General features: G+C 45.3%; 1 protein-coding gene across 1 annotated transcript; it reads left to right on the top strand.

Moving 5' to 3' along the window:
* Positions 13,497 to 15,130, top strand: LOC102174664 (ribonuclease pancreatic-like). Its single transcript, XM_005685393.3, has 2 exons — positions 13,497 to 13,589; positions 14,323 to 15,130. The coding sequence occupies exon 2, from the start codon at positions 14,348 to 14,350 to the stop codon at positions 14,786 to 14,788; it is 441 nt and encodes a 146-aa protein (XP_005685450.1). The 5' UTR covers positions 13,497 to 13,589; positions 14,323 to 14,347; the 3' UTR covers positions 14,789 to 15,130.

The raw sequence follows: 17,746 nt of genomic DNA, 5'->3' as shown, positions 1-17,746 counted from the left end.
CTTGTTTAGAAAGATGTTGTGGGAGTGTGGCCTTAATCTGTTGGTGACAGGACTGGGTGTATAGCACAGGAGTCCCTCACAATATTTTGCCATGTCTGCATATGCTAGGGATGAGTCTAGAACTGGAGGTGAAATTTCAAATGCATGTGCCTGTGTGTGTTAGTCGCTCAGTCATGTCCAACTTTATAGGATCTATGGACTGTGGCCTGCGGGGCTCCTCTGTCCGTGGGATTCTCCAGGCAAGAATACCAGAGTGGATTGCCATTCCCTTCTCCAGAGGATCTTCCCGACCCAGGGATCAAACCTAGGTCTGCTGCATTGCAGGCAGGTTCTTTACTGTTTGAGCTACAGGGAAGTCCCAGTGCATGTGCCTTCCAGTTATCAATTCATAGGGGGATAACCTATGTATCCTAAGAGAGTGGTCTGTTAGGCCGTAGAGACAGTGGCCAGGAGAAGCTGTGGTCAAGAAAGCTCAAGGGTTTCTGAAAATATTGCTAGTTTTTTTTGGCCACACCTTGTGGCTTACGGAATCTTAGCTCCCAAATCAGGGACTGAACCTGGGCCACCACAGTGAAAGTCCTGGGTCCTAACCATTGCACCGCCAGAGAATTCCCAATGTGCCAATTTTATTTTATTAAAAAATCTTTTTATTGGGGTATAGATGATTTACAGTGTTGTGCTAGCTTCATGTGTACAACAAAATGAGTCAGTTACACATATAAATATATCCACTCCCTTTTAGACTCTTTTCCCATATAAGCCATTACAGAGCATCGAGTAGAGTTCCCTATGCTATACAGTAGGTCCCTGTGAGTGTGAAAGTTACTCAGTCATGTCCAACGCTTTGTGACCCCATGGCCTTTACAGTCCATGGAATTCTCTAGGCTAGAATACTGGAGTGGGTAGCCTTTCCCTTCTCCAGGGGATCTTCCCAATCCAGGGATCAAACCCAGGTCTCCTGCATTGCAGGCAGATTCTTTACCAGCAGAGCCACAAGGGAAGAACATACAGTTGGTCCTTGTTATCTGTTTTATATATAGCAGGGTGTACAAGTCAATACCAACCTTCCAACTTATGTCCTCCCCACCTTACTCCCTGGTAACCATATATATATATGGTTACCAGGGAGTATTTATATTTATTAAATATATATATATTTAAAGTCTGTAACTCTGCTGTTGTTCAGTCGCCAAGTCCTGTCCAACTCTTCGTGACCCCATGGATTGCAGCATGCCTGGCTTCCCTGTCCCTCACCATCTCCCAGAGTGTGCCCAAGTTTATATCCATTGCATCTGTTACTGTTTTATAAATAAATTCTTTCATACCTTTTTTTAAGATTCCACATATAAGAGATATATCATATGATATTTGTTTTTCTTTGACTTATTTCACTCAGTATGACAATCTCTAGGTCCATCCACCAATATTGCTAATTATAACTTAAGGATGCTGTTAGTCCTTTACAGAATTTCCAGAAGATTGTGCATGAAAAAAGGACAGCTTTCTTTATTTCTGTTTTTGCTATTATTTATTATTCTGGTTTTTTGTTGCCTTCCGTTTTTGAGTAAGAGGTAACACCATGGAGAGTTCCTTTATAATTGTTCCCATAAAGCTTGTGCCTCAATCACTTGATATTAAAGTTGGGATGCACCTAGAAGAAGACTCTAAATCAAGCAGCTTTTTTAGCAACTGTAAAGCTGTAGCTCTTGGGCAAAGTGAAAGTGGCTCAATCGTGTCCGACTCTTTGCAACCCCACGGACCATAGCCAGCCAGGCTCCTCTGTCCATGGAATTCTCCAGGCCAGAATATTGGAGTGGGTAGTCATTCCCTTCTCCAGGGGATTTTCATGCCCCAGGAATCAAAACTGGGGTCCCCTGCATTGCAGGCAGATTCTTTACCAGCTGAGCTACCAGGGAAGTCCCTTTGGCAAAGATATAATGCTATTAGATACAACTCATCCTGAAAATCTACATAAAATAACTAAAACATTTAAATCCCATGAAGTGTAGAAGTTAGGTGAGTATCTAAAGGTATCCAAAGGGCACCTGAGGCTTTGGTTCATGACCATGTCCAACCTTTACAATTTTCCCAGAATTCTGTTGTTGACAGGTAACAGTGACCCTGTTGGGACTCAGGGCAGGCCGGCACAGAATAGATCAAGGTGAAATATTGATTATTTTGAATTAAAATTACAAAGAAACAGCCAGTGCAAAAAAGAAACTCTGATCCTCTTCTTTGTTTCCCAGAAAGCAGTAAATAAATATCCCTCGCTGTCTAGGAGGCAGAGAGACATCTTTATCCCCAGAGATAAGGAAACCAGGGCTGAGAAGGCTGTAAAACTACCCTTGTTATTTCTTTACTAACCAACTGCCCCAAGTCCAAACTCTGTTCAGATTCTTCACTAAAACTAAGTTTCTTAGCTCTGTCCATTCCTCACCAATTTATTGTGTTTTTTTAATCTCAAAAGTATAAAAGCTACCTGCCTTGGACTCTTCGTAGATCCTACTTCTTCTATTATCAATCAATTAATGTTTATTTTTGGCTGAGTTGGGTCTTAATGGCTACGCACAGGCTTCCTCTAGCTGCAGAGCGGGTGGGGCGGCTGCCCTTTAGCAGCAGTGCTAGAGCATCTCACTGTGGGGGTTTCTCTTACTGCGGAGCACGGGCTCTAGGTTCACAGGGCTTCAGTAGTTGTAGGTTGTGGTTTTTGCTAAGGCGAGTCTGACACTTTGCAACCCTATGGACTGTGGCGCATCAGGCTCCTCCGTCCTTCACTATCTCCCAAAGGTTGCTCAAATTCATGTCCACTGAGTTGGTGATGCTATGTAATCATCTCATCCTCTGCTGCCCCCTTCTCCTTTTGCCTTCACTCTCTCTCAGCATTGGGTAGGGCACAGGCTCAATTGCCAGGAAGCATGTGGGGTCTTCCAGATGAGGAATTGAACTGGTGTCCCCTGCATTGCAAGGTGGATACTTATCAGCTCCTTCTTCTATGAGACCTCTATATATACAAAGTAAATCTGTCCCCCTATCCTATTAATCTGCATTTAACCTACTTATTAGAATAGCCAAAAGAACTCAAGAGAGGTAGGAGGGACATGTTCCCATCCCTGGCAATGGGCACAATCAACATGATACTTTCCAGACTCCTCTTCCCCGGAGGCTGCTGCAGCTGAGAGATCCTGGGACATCTGACAAAAGCTGGCAGAAAGTGGGATTTCTTATCACAGCAACCTCCTGGATATCTGCCTGCAGGATTAAGTGGAAGGGAAGTAGTGAGAGCACCTTTCTCCCTTTCTAAATTTAAATTACCTGGAAAAAATGCTTTCAGGATTAGTTCCCTGGACATAGCGACTCTGGCATTGAGCCTTTTCTTCTCAGAGATGGTCACAGTTTGTCTTTGTCTTTCGTCATTGTCATAAGGAGGAAAAACTATGGGGCAGAATGCTGGCATAGCCCTATAGCCTGGTGTTCATACTGGCCTCACAGGCTGGGAAGTTAATGTTTCTCATCAGACTGGCATTTGTTTGGACAAACTTTGCTGTGGGTCTCCTATGTAAAGACAAGCTGAAATTTTTCCTTTCATCTTTTTCTATATCCTGAGAGCTTGGCTTTGTAACCAACAAGAATATTCTCTGTGGTCTCCACCATCCAGAGAGTACACTTACCAGGGTGCAACTTCGTGGGTCAACCCCATAGCCAGCTCTCAGGGGAATTTTTCAGGAGTCCAAGTCTATAAGGGGTTTCTGTCATCTTAAGTTCTGTCATCTTAATTTTTGTTGCTTTTTCAGTGTTCAGAACATGCCATTCCAGTAGCACCAGTACCTGGTATCACAGATTAGTGGGTCTGTCACTGGAGGCATTTCACATTCTCCTGGGAAACTAGAGACACCGTTTTCACTACACCAGGTGCTACCGCCTGTAGCACTGAAGGCTTTTACTTTCTTAGACTAACTCTAGGAGCGAACTTTCTGGGTCTTGTGAAGGCTGCATACTCTATTTTGAGATGAGGCATATGCTTTTGGTAAGCCATGGAAATGCATTGATTTGAGTTGCTATTTAAGATGAAGATCTTATTCTTCGATGACCAGATAATGGATCCTTTGAATTGGCTATATTTAAGAGAAAAAAAATTGTTTTAGCGAACACTCTTTCTAAAACCAAATTTTAAAAGTGGATAAAACACAAGCAAAAAAATATATACTGGCTTACCTTGAAGATATTATGGTTTTGTTTCCAGATTATTCCAATAACGTGAATATTGGAATACACTGTCACACGATTTTTTTTTGTTTCCCAGTACATATAGAAGTTATGTTTATACTGTACTGTTGTCTATTAAGTGTATGAAGCATTATTTCTAAAAAAAAAAAGGTGTATACCTTAATAAAAATACGTTACTGCTAAAAGATGCTAACCATCATTTGAGCCTTCAGCAAGTCATAATATTTTTGCTGATGGAGGATCTTGCCTTGATAGCTGACTAGGGTGGTGGCTGCTGAAGTTTGATGTGTCTTCAGCAATTTCTTAAAATAAGACAACAATGAAGTTTTCAGCATCAAATGACTCTTCCCTTCATGAACAATTTCTCTAGCATGCAGTGTTGTTTGATAGCACTTAACCCACAGTTGAATTTCTTTAAAAATTGGAGTCAGTCCTCTCAAACCACTGCTTTATCAACTATGTTGGTGTGTGTGTGTGTGTGTGTGTGTGTATATGTTAGTCGTTCAATTGTGTCCAATTCTTTGTGACCCCATGGACTGTAGCCCACCAGGGTCCTTTGTCCATGGAATTCTCCAGGCAAGAATACTGGAGTGGGTTGCCATTTCCTTCTCCAGGAGATCTTCTCAACCAAGGAATTGAACCTGGGTCTACTGGATTGCAGGCAGTTTCTTTACCATCTGAGCCACCAGGGAAACTATATTTGTATTATAGTCTAAATCCTTTGTTGTCATTTCAATAATCTTCACAATATCTACCCCAGGAGTAGATTCCATTTCAAGAAACCACTTCTTTTGCTCACTCATCAGAAAGGAACTCCTCGTTCGTTAAAATTTTCTGATGAAAATGCAGCAATGAAGTCACATCTTCAAGCTCTACTTCTAATTCTGTTTCTGAACTTGGGTGGCCTTGGCCAGCAGTGGCTTGAAGCAAGATCTCAGATTCTCAACCAAAGACTGAAACCAGGTCTCAGCAGTGAGAGCACTGAACCCTAATCATGAGACTACAAGTGCCAGCAGATAGTGAGAAGTCCCTGGCTTATCTGCTTTATAGAAATGAATTTCAACAAAGAGATGGAAGATAGTGAAACAGTGAAATGTTTATTAGGAAAAAAGGTACATGTGCATAGATATACACCGGTGGGGTGGGATAGGGGTGGGGTGGCTCAGAGAGACAGTCTCACCCTTTGGTGGTTTAAATCACTTACAGGGAGTATTTCTTCCTGGTTTCCTCTGGCCAATCATCTTGCTTTGCCTGGCTCTGAGTCTCTCTTGGGTTGCCCCGCAGGCATGGCTTGGTTTCATTGAGTTAGACAAGGCTGTGTTCCTAGTGTGATTAGATTGACTAGATTTCCGTGAGTATGATTTCAGTGTGTCTGCCCTCTGATGCCCTCTTGCAACACCTACCATCTTACTTGGGTTTCTCTTACCTTGGGTGTGGGGTATCTCTTCATGGCTGCTCCAGCAAAGCACAGCCGCTGCTCCTTATCTTGGACGAGGGGTATCTCCTTACCGCTGCCCTTCCTGACCTTCAATGTGGGATAGCTCCTCTAGGCCTTCCCGCACCTGTGCAGCCACTGCTCCTTGGTTGCTCCTCCCAGCTGCCAGCCCTGGCCTCGGGTGTGGGTGGCTCCCCCCAGTTGCCGCCCCTGGCCTTGGGCTTGGGGTGGCTCCTCAGGGTCACCGCCCCTGGCCTCGGGCTCAGGGTGGCTCCTCAGGGTCACGGCCCCTGGCCTTGGGCCAGAGAATTTGGAAAACTCAGCAGTGGCCACAGAACTGGAAAAGGTCAGTTTTCATTCCAATCCCAAAGAAAGGCAGCACTAAAGAATGCTCAAACTACTGCACAATTGCACTCATCTCACATGCTAGTAAAGTAATGCTCAATATTCTCCAAGCCAGGCTTCAGCAATACGTGAACCGTGAACTCCCTGATGTTCAAGCTGGTTTTAGAAAAGGCAGAGGAACCAGAGATCAAATTGCCAACATCCGCTGGATCATGGAAAAAGCAAGAGAGTTCCAGAAAAACACCTATTTCTGCTTTATTGACTATGCCAAAGCCTTTGATTGTGTGGATCACAATAACTCTGGAAAATTCTGAAAGAGATGGGAATACCAGACCACCTAACCTGCCTCTTGAGAAATCTGTATGCAGGTCAGGAAGCAACAGTTAGAACTGGACATGGAACAACAGACTGGTTCCAAATAGGAAAAGGAGTACGTCAAGGCTGTATATTGTCACTCTGCTTATTTAACTTATAGGCAGAGTACATCATGAGAAACGCTGGACTGGAAGAAACACAAGGTGGAATCAACATTGCCGGGAGAAATATCAATAACCTCAGATATGCAGATGACACCACCCTTATGGCAGAAAGTGAAGAGGAACTAAAAAGCCTCTTGATGAAAGTGCAAGAGGAGAGTGAAAAAGTTGGCTTAAAGCTCAACATTCAGAAAATGAAGATCATGGCATCCGGTCCCATCACTTCATGGGAAATAGATGGGGAAACAGTGGAAACAGTGTCAGACTTTATTTTGGGGGGGCTCCAAAATCACCACAGATGGTGACTGCAGCCATGAAATTAAAAGATGAATTACTCCTTGGAAGAAAAGTTATGACCAACCTGGATAGCATATTCAAAAACAGGGACATTACTTTGCCGACTAAGGTCCGTCTAGTCAAGGCTATGGTTTTTCCTGTGGTCATGTATGGATGTGAGAGTTGGACTGTGAAGAAGGCTGAGTGCTGAAGAATTGATGTGTTTGAACTGTGGTGTTGGAGAAGACTCTTGAGAGTCCCTTGGACTGTAAGGAGATCCAACCAGTCCATTCTGAAGGAGATCAACCCTGGGATTTCTTTGGAGGGAATGATGCTAAAGCTGAGGCTCCAGTACTTTGGCCACCTCATGCAAAGAGTTGACTCATTGGAAAAGACTCTGATGCTGGGAGGGATTGGGGGCAGTAGGAGAAGGGGACGACCAAGGATGAGATGGCTGGATGGCATCACAGACTCGATGGATGTGAGTCTGAGTGAACTCTGGGAGATGGTGATGAACATGGAGGCCTGGCGTGCTGCGATTCATGGGGTTGCAAAGAGTCGGACACAACTGAGCGACTGAACTGAACTGAACTCAGTATGACACTCTCTAGGTCCATCTGTGTTGCTGCAAATGGCATTATTTCATTATTTTTAATGACTAAGAAATATTCCATTGTGTATACATACTACATCTTCTTTATCCATTCCTCTGTTGATGGACATTTAGGTTGCTTCCGTGTCTTGGTTATTGTAAACAGTGCTTCAGTGAGCATTGGGGTGTATATATATTTTTGGATCATGTTTTTCTCTGGATATATGCCCTGGGGTGGGATTGCAGGGTCATATAGTAGCTCCAGACTTCTCTGGTAGATCAGATGGTAAAGGATCCACCTGCAATTTGGGAGACCTGGGTTTGATCCCTGGTTTGGGCAGATCGCTGGAGAAGGGCATGGCAACCCACTCCAGTATTCTTGCCTGGAGAATCCCCATGGACAGAGGAGCCTGGTGAGTTACAGTGCATGGGGTTACAAAGAGTCAGACCCAATGGAGTGACTAAGCACAAGCACAAGCCTGGCAGCTCTATTAATGGTTTTTGATGGTTTCCATAACTTAACTAAAAGCTTAAGGGTGGGAATTCCCTTGATATTTTCAATGCAGGGGCCCAGGTTCAATCCCTAGTCAAGGAACTGGGATACCACAAGTAACTCCACATAGGCAAAGAACAAAACAAAACGAAAACAAAAACAAACAAACAAATTAAAAAAAAAAATCCAAGGGTTTGTCCAGATTGCCATACACAAACAGGCAAAATGAAATCTTACTTTGGGATGCCTAGGGGGTAGCCTATTGAAGAATCTTATTTGGGTCACTGAAAGCCTGTTCATATTTCTGCAATTCTGAAATCTTCTTGTTGGACCAACTCCCTGAAATTCTTCTTACGCTGGAAAAGTGAAACAAGAATGACTTTTCATGCAGCTATGCCCAACACCTTAGTGGGACTCCCCTGGCAAATACAAACCATCCTGTTGGGCACCTTTGGGGCAGGCCCTATAACTTATTTCTGTACTTCACTGAGGTTGAATGAATGAATGAGCAAATTCTAAACTGGTTACTGTGAGTAACCAATGAAGATCTGTAGAGTTGATATGAAGGTTATTTTAAACTGAAGATATTTGAGACCCAGCAGATGCAGAAAGAAGCTTTTTCTGAGCTTCCCTTTCTGAATAAAGGCAGAATCTTCTGATAGTAAAGCTGCTATACATCCCTTTAGGGGGTAGTTACACCCAGGAAGAAAACAGATCACTCACACTTGCATTAGACAAACATTAAAACAAGTTATTTCCCGTCCCATTTATTCCCATAAAAGCTCATTTATCTTTCCTTTTAAAAATCCATTTATTTCCTGTAGAGTCCCTGTTTGCTCCCCTCTGCCCCATTAAGCTGATGTAAAGTATAAACCTTTTCCCTAGCAGTTCAGGAGCCACGTCTATGTTCTTCCATATGCATATGTACAAACTTTGTCATTTCTCCTGTTAATCTTAAGTCATTTTGTCAGTTCATTCACAGGGTTCCTAACTGTACATAAATGAGTACAGGAAAAGTTTTCCTTCCAATACCCCTCAAGATGGTATGAGTACAATCTAAAGACTAAGAGACAAACAAAACCTGGGTGGTGAGTGAATTACGGAACCGGAAACTAAAAGCTCACACTTTACCACATCTTCTTTGGCCCTACTTTCCCTTCCAAATTTAAACACATTAGAAAAGAAGGTTTACTTTACCAAAAATTTCTTGGATTTCATGTGGCAAAACAATTTAAAATTTTTCCCTTAAAGAATTCTGGTGGTCCAGGGGTTAAGAATTCGACTGCCAGTGCAGAGGACGTGAGTTCAATCCCTGGGCCAGGAAGAACACACATGTCTGTGAGCAACTAGGCCCCTAAGCCACTACTGCTGAAGACCTTGCACAGAGTCTGTGCTCCATCACAAGAGAAGCCACTGAAATGAGGAACCCATGCACTGCAATGAAGAGTAGCCCCACTCACTGCAACTAGAGAAAGCCCTCACACAGCGATGAAGACCCAGGGTAGTAAAAAACTGTTTATTTATTTATTTATTTTCTTTAAAATCTCTTAAAAAAAAAAATTCTGTCCTTTCCATCAAGTTTCCTCTCCTCTCTTCCTCCTACCTTTCCCTCCCCATGGATTTGAAACTTCCTGCTGTTTTCAGCTCTGGATTTCAGCAAAGCAAAAGCCAGGCAGTTATTGACTCCACCCCCTGTAGAAAGCAATTTCAAGATCACCTAGTTTTATTTAAACAGATTCCTTGTGGGAGGTTTTAACCCCACTCTCTGTGAATAATAACAGGCTTTCTAAGCACTGTCTGCATCTTACCTGGACTGTGTACTCCGTAGCGCAATCTTGTCTGACTCTGTGACTCTATGACTGTAGCCTGCCAGGCTCCTCTGTCCATGGGATTTCCCAGGCAAGAATACTGAAGTGGGTTGCCATTTCCTCCCCTAGGGATCTTCCTGATCCAGGGACTGAACATGCATCTCCTATGTCTCCTGCATTGGCAGGCAGGTTCTTTACCACTGAGCTATCAGGGAACACTGCTTCTTACCTTATTTTGTCTTAAAAACAAGTCTAAGAGAAATATGTTATTATCACCCCATTTTAGAGATGAGAAAACTTTCCCAGTGCTTAAGGTGATAAACCAGGATTTGGACTTGTTACTGAGTCCAAGCTTGCTCTGTTCACCATATGATAGGACAATAAATCTGAGAGACTAGGTGTTGAGACACAGAATACAACTTTGTTAGGGGAGTGTGTAATTTCCTTGGTTATGTCTCACTGCAGCAAAGATCTGAAATGACAGACCAGTGTTACAGCTCGGTTACAGCTTAGTTTTATTCAGCAAGCAAAGGACAGTACATCCTCGAGGTGTGAGGGCAGGCAGACCCCAAAGGAGAGGCCTCAATCTGTCTTGGCTTCCTCCTTTCATTCATTTGTCTCCTCCCCGCTGAGCCTGCCCCATGTAAACTGGGCTGGCCAAGAAGGGGGTGTGTTTGTTTCACCAGTTCTCACTCCAGTCTGCAGGTTTTCTTTTGTTTCATTTTTATGGGCTTTTCCCTTTCTTTATCTTTTAGCCACCATCAGTTTTGACTCCTTTTTCCTATTCTAACTACCTAACAACTTTATTCAGATAGTCAGCTGACCAAGAAGATGGCAGGCTAACATCTCAAAATAACCATTTTGTTGGGGCCTGGATGCCAGGTTCTTTTATGGATCAGAGATGGGGGGGTGAGGTGAGGAAACAAAGTTGAAAGTGAAAGTGTTAGTTGCTCAGTCATGTCTGACTCTTTGTGACCCCATAGACTATAGCCCACAAGGCTCTTCTGTCTGTGCAATTTTCCTGGCAAGAATACTGGAGTGGGTTGCTATTCCTTTCTCCAGGGGATCTTCCCTACGCAGGGATGGAACCTGGGTCTCCCACATTGCTGGAAGATTCTTTACTGTCTGAGCCACCAGGGAAGCTAAAGTAGAAAGACCATTGATTTCTTGCAAATACCTTCTAGAATGGCAAGTTCCAGATGGGGATATGCGAGTTTCACTTCCTTATAGACAAGAGTGTTAAAGAACCCACCTGCCAATGCAAGAGACATAAGAGACACAGGTTCAATCCTTGGGTTGGGAAGATCCCCTGGACAAAGGCATGGCAACCCACTCCAGTATTCTTGCCTGGAGAGTCCCATGGACAGAGGAGCCTGGTGGGCTACAGTCCATAGGTCATAAAGAATTTGACGTGACTGAAGTGACTTAACACAGAGACACAGTCTTTTCACAGGTGGTGTGAAATGGAATATCTCCTGCCATATCAATAAGCAAGGATGCCACAGGTATGTGCAATTCCAGCCACCCCCTCTCCCCAAATATGAATTTCTGAGCCACCCCAGGCAAGCAGCAGGCAAGTGGCACCATTATCTACACAAGGAACTTAAGAATGTCACAGTCCTTCACAGGTGGTCAGGGCCAGGTTATCTTCCTGTGAGCTAAACAAAGGCACTTTAAAGGGTATGACTTCCCTGGTGGCTCAGACAGTAAAGCATCTGCCTACAATGCGAGAGACCTAGGTTCAATCCCTAGGTTGGGAGGATCTCCTGGAGAAGGAAATGGCAACCCACTCCAGTATTCTTGCCTGGAAAATCCCATGGATGGAGGAGCCTGGTAGACTACAGTCCATGGGGTCACAAAGAGTCGGAAATGACTGAGCGACTTCACTTTAGTTTAAGGGTGTGGGGGTGGGCAGGATTCTCTGAGGCAGGCCTTTATGTATGCTATAATAACAAAAGCAGCAAAAAAAAAACAAGGATTAAAGTTACAGAAACAGATCCAGTCCAGTATGGAGTCAAAATTAACCCTTCTTGGTTACAGACCGAGACAGTGTAAACCTAGAACCTAGAGATATTTTGATAATTCATGCTCCAGAGGTAGTAAAATTATCCTCCATAAAAAAGTAATAACTGTATATGTGTATATATATCTGAGTCGCTTTGCTGTACACCTAAAACTAACACAATATTGTAAATCAACTATACTTTAATGCGAGTAAAAAGTGAAGTCGCTCAGTGGTGTCTGACTTTTTGCGACCCCATGGACTATAGTCTACCAGACTCCTCCATCCATGAGATTTTCCAGGCAAGAATACTGGAGTGGGTTGCCATTTCCTTCTCCAGGGGATCTTCCTGACCCAGGGATTGAACCCAGGTCTCCTGCATTGTAGGCAGACAGTTTATCATCTGAGCCACCAGGGAAGTCCATACTTTAAAAGTAAAGAAATAAAAACAAAATTGTCTCTCAGCAAATACAGGTTTCTTTCTGGGAGGAAATTCTACTGCTAAGAAATATGATGTTCTCTGTTTCTTCTCTAAAGGGGATTTTGCATTTGGCTTATCTCAAATTCCTCTCCTCCACTCTGGCCTACAGGAGGAGAGATCACTGTAGATAAGAACAGTCACACACTCTCTTTCAATGGCCCAGAAATGTAGATGAGGCCAGAACTGGGTGAGGTCACACAGAGGCTTCCTTTTCCTCCTCTGTGTTCAGGTACTGTCATCTTGTCCAGATCTAGGGAGCCTTCCAGCTAGGGGCAGCTGGACACCTCTCATCTCCTCACCACCCCCTTCTCGCCACCTCTTCCCCTGCAGATGCTGATGGGAGTCATGAAATTCTGGCCAAAGCGGCTTCAGGATTCCCGGGGAGAGAGAAGACATCTCATGCCTTCCCCTTCCCATGATTACTTGTTATGTGACTTTTGCTAACCTCCTCATGCTTCCCAGGTGATGCTAGTAGTAAAAGAACCCAGCTGCCAGTGCAGGAGGTATGAGACATGAGTTTGATCCCTGGGTTGGGAATATACCCTGGAGGAGGGCATAGCAACCCATTCTAGTATTCTAGCCTGGAGAATCCCATGGACTGAGGAGCCTGGCAGGCTATAGCCCATAGGGTTGCAAAGTGAAAAGTGAAGTGAAAGTCATTCAGTCATGTTCGACTCTTTGTGACCCTGGAATTCTCCAGGCCAGAATACTGGAGTGGATAGCATTTCCCTTCTCCAGGCATCTTCCCAACCCAGGTCTCCCACATTGCAGGTAGATTCTTTACCAGCTGAGCCACAAGGGAAGCCCAAGAATACTGGAGTGGGTAGCCTATCACTTCTCCAGAGGATCTTCCTGACCCAGGAATTGAACCGGGGTCTCTTGCATTACAGGTGGATTCTTTACCAACTGAGCTATCAGGGTCACAAAGAGTCAGATACAACTGAAGTGACTTAGGACACATGCATAGGCTATTTAGTGTGGAACACGGACTTGGTTGGAGCTTGAGCATCAGTGCTATCGTGGCTTTCTCTGCTGCTTTATAGAGAGAAAAGTTCTTATCGGCAAAGGCTCACTATCCCCAGCAGCCCCCCAAAGAGGGTGTGCGTGCATGCTCAATTGTGTCTGGACTGTAGCCTACCAGGCTTCTCTGTCGATGGACTTTCCTAGGCAAGATCTGGAGTGGGTTGGTATTTCCTTCTCTAAAGGATCTTCCCACCTCAGGACAGAACCAGAGTCTGCTGATAGGCAGGCGGATTGCTTACTACTGGGCCAGGTGCCCTGGGCAATTCCCCAACCTTTCCTCACATGACCTTGTCTCCTGTGGCATGAGACCAAGATGCTCCTCCCACCCTTCTTGGAAGCCAAGCCCCCTTTCACTGGTATAAGGTCCACACCTCTGGAAGAGGAGGATTGCAGAAACTGCCTTCTCACTCTCAGACATCAAACTACAGACCCAGGTAAGCAGCCCAAGAAGTGGTCTCAGGAGCTGCTTCTGCCTGAGGGTTTGAGAGGGAGGACCCAGGGTGAGTGAGACTAGCCTGAGAATTGGGCTGGGCAGACAGGGGCAGCGAGCAGAGTTGGGGTCAGGAATGGAGCATGCAACTGCAGAGCCCACGGGGTTGGAGGAGAAGCCTCCAGGTTGGGTGAGGCTTGACTCTCTTGTAGGAATATAATGGTGTCCTTCATGGTGTGGGGTCAGACACAGGACAGAGACTGAGTTTCCCTTGTGCTAGAGAACAACAGGGCTCTGTCAACTGTGGTCCGGATGAATACTGGTGGTTATTTTGGGGGTACAACTTGGCTTATTCAAAATCTGACTTATTTATTTAGTGGTTTATTCAAAAGGATCCCCTAATGAGCTGCATGAGTGCTGGGTACAAAAGTATTTTAATTTCCAAATATATTTCATATCAAAAGACTTTCTGTAGTCAAAGACAGGACTGTTAGGATTTTAGAACATTTTAGGGGTCACCGCCCAAAGGGGAGGACAACACCTCTGTAGGGAGTGGGAGTCAAATGTTTGTGGGAAGAGTATACGCGAGTGTCTCCTTACCTAGAAAAGCTGTTAGGAACAGGGACATCTTTCTGGTCGACCGGCAGGGAGAGTGTAAGCCAGGGAGGCTGCAGGTGGGAGCTGGGGTTCTCTTTCTAAGGCGATGCTTTTCCTCCTCTGCCCTTTTTCCCTGGCAGTTTTCTCCAGCGGAGGGCGGTCATCATGGCTCTGAAGTTCCTGGTCCTGTTGTCACTGTTGGTCCTGGTCGAGGTCCAGCCTTCCCTGGGCAAGGAATCTGCAGCCGCCAAGTTTGAGCGGCAGCACATGGATTCCAGCACTTCCTCTGCCAGCAGCTCCAACTATTGCAACCAGATGATGAAGAGCCGGAACCTGACCCAAGATCGATGCAAGCCAGTGAACACCTTCGTGCATGAGTCCCTGGCCGATGTCCAGGCCGTGTGCTCCCAGAAAAATGTTGCCTGCAAGAATGGGCAGACCAATTGCTACCAGAGCTACTCCACCATGAGCATCACAGACTGCCGTGAGACCGGCAGCTCCAAGTACCCCAACTGTGCCTACAAGACCACCCAGGCAGAGAAACACATCATAGTGGCTTGTGAGGGGAACCCATACGTACCAGTCCACTTCGATGCTTCAGTGTAGGTCTCCATCTGAGGCCAGAGCAGCAAGATGCACCGCTTCACCACAAAGGCACCTGCCTCTCCCCCCCGCCCCCACCCCACCGTGTTTCCTTGCCCTGGGGGCAATAGCTCAAGTTAGTTAGGGCTCTTATCTCTGTGCACCTTACCCGAAACACACATACAGGATTCCCTGGCATGAGGGCAATAACTCAAGCTAGTTGAGTCTTCTATCTAACCCACACTTGCTCCCCTGGCCTGCGTCTTGCCCCTGGTGGTTTGGGGGGTGAGGAGTGGGTTGTGAGAAGGGACCTGTGTTAACCAAATCACTGCTTCTTTCAATAAAACATACTTGCAACCACCTGAATTCCTGATGCTGTCCTCACCTGGGTATTTTTTGTGTGATTGCTCTCTTGCCAGGGGTGAGAAGTGTGAATCTGGTTATCTGTGGTGAGAGGGGAATGGAATCCTTAAATGCCACCTCTTTTGACTTTTGGTTTTTACTGCCCTAAGATAATTCCTCTCCTTGTAGTTTCCTTGACACCCAGTATAAACGTGTGGGCGATTTTAGGATCTATAGTCTGGGACACTGTCATGCTGGGTGAGCTGACAAGAGGGTGAAGCTCTCATACAAAAATCTCTGGCACAGAAGGAAAGAGCATGTGACCCAGGGGGAGACCCTGTTTGGCCTCAGGAGCAGAGGAAGACTATGAAATTTTGACCTAAGATTTCCATTTTCCTTTTTTTGAGGGAGCTATTACTAAATCAAAAAGATGGTCGTCTCTTACTTGCAAACATGGAATCCTTCATTCAGAAGCTGGAAAGGACCTCAGGGATCACCAAATGTGGGGAGGATTTCAAATAAGTAGATTTCAGCTTGTGGACCAACTCTAATTAGAAGTGCCTGCCTAGAAGGTGTACAAAAATGCCTAAACAGTGATATGATGGAACAGTGGTTCTCTACCAAAGGCTCCACGGAGGTGAGTGTATATGTGCCACCCACTGACCATCCTTACCTAAAGAAAGCCCTGCCTTTTACAGAGGGAAACCTGAGTCTTAGGAAGGTTAAGTGACCTGCTCCTGGCGGCTGCTAGTTACTGTCAGATTGAGACCAAACCCTGGGTGTCCTGGCCTTCCTGTCGTTGCCGTTTCTGCTACTGGAGTCTCCTCAAGGTGAAATCCCCCAGTCTCCCTCCTTCACTGAGAGCTGTGGAGTTGCAGCTTTCCCTGCCTGAGCTGCTGGGGGCTCTCACAGGTTCCCAGTGCACTTGGCTGCGAGCCTGCTCCCTTCTCAACAACCCTTTATTATATCCATTGAAAAGATTAGACTCGGCTTTTGTCACCGCTTAATCATTTCATCTGACTTCCTGTTTATGCTTGCATCTGGCTCTAGACAAGGTCATAGAACTAGAGAAAGATCCTTCTGCCAACCAGTTTGAGCAGTTCTGTCATCACGTGTACTACATTTATAAATGGTGGAGTTGATCATGTGTTTTTAGGTAAAATGAATGCTTAACCTTGGGGTCTCTGGGGGATAAGGGCAGATAGCTGATTCAGTGGCAGTAGGGATCTCACTCCTTACAGAGAGGATGGAGGAGGAAATAAAAAGGAAACTTTGTTTCTAGATCTGTTTTCTTTAGATAGAATTTTTCTTAAGTTCTTCTATTGTTTCCAAAACAGCAGTTCCTCTTTTTCCCTCCTCCTAGAGCTGAGAGAAGACTTTAGTGGAGGTTCGAACATTCACTTGGAGATTTGCTGCATCTATTCAGCACGGTCACCAGCTCTGACTACTGCTTCCCTGCAGGTTCTGGGCCAGTGGACCATGTGAGCCTCCATCTGGGGAATAAAGTGATAGGTGGTAACAGATGGTCTGGGTGCAGCCCTGCACAGCCAGGGAAACAGAAGGTGTGGGTGGGGGTGGGTTGGGAAGTGCTCTGAACAGGACACCGAAAGGGAAGAGATCAAGTCTTGTCCTAGAGACATCAGGCAGAGTCAAGGAGAAACAGCAGTTGTTGAGAAAAAATCAGAGATCTCTTTGTGGGGGACCTCCCTGGCAGTCATCAGTTAAGACTCCAGGCTTCTGCTGCAGAAGCCTAGATTCTATCCCTGGTCTAGGAACTAAGATCCCGCATGCCAGGTGGTGCAGCCAAAGAAAAAGGTTTCCCTTCTGTGGGGGAGTCTTGCTACCCCATAAATAAAGGGGTACAAACCTCTTCCAGAAGACTAAGCCAGGCAGATTAATCTGAAAACTGAGGTGTTAACATGTGAAGATGGATGGGTATCTGCATCATGACAGAAATGACCATATTTAGTGATTCTTCTAAGAAAAGTTAAGTTAGTTAAGTTACTCAGTCGTGTCCGACTCTTTTGCGTCCCGGTGGACTGTAGCCCACCAGGCTCCTCGGTCCATGGGATTCTCCAGGCAAGAGTACTGGAGTGGGTTGCCATTTCCTTCTCCAGGGGATCTTCCTGACCCAGGGATCGAACCCAGGTCTCCCGCATTAGAGGCAGACGCTTTAACCTCTGAGAAGGATAGTGTTAATTTTCTGAAGATTCTTCAAACCAAACAAGCTCCAGGAGTTCTGCATTCTTGGTGGACAGGTAAAATGCCTCCCAGCACACTCCTTGCTCCTGCAGTCTTACCTGTACCGACAGAACCACAGTGTCTTCTGCCTCTTTCCACAGGCTGATTTTCTCCTGCCTCTCTCTGTGGTAAATTTCCCTTCAATTCCAGCAGCCAATAGTCTTCCAGCCTGAAACAGATCAGTCATCCACACCTTAACTGAGTCCTTCAATGAACAGAGTACAGGACCAGCACGTCAGGTTCTTTCTTTCCAAGCGCTGTCTCGTCAGTATTTTGCACTTTGAGCTTTCTCTCTAATTGGAAAATGAAAGGCTGCTCCCAGTCCCCACTCTTGTCTCCTTAGCCTGATTCAGCCTTCCCACTATTCGCAGAGCAAGTGGGAGCACTAGGGGGTGCTCA

This window comes from Capra hircus, chromosome 10 (assembly GCF_001704415.2).
Source record: "Capra hircus breed San Clemente chromosome 10, ASM170441v1, whole genome shotgun sequence".
Taxonomy (NCBI): Eukaryota; Metazoa; Chordata; class Mammalia; order Artiodactyla; family Bovidae; genus Capra; species Capra hircus.
Note: the sequence above shows the minus strand (reverse complement) of the source record. Positions and strands in the feature narration are given on the sequence as shown.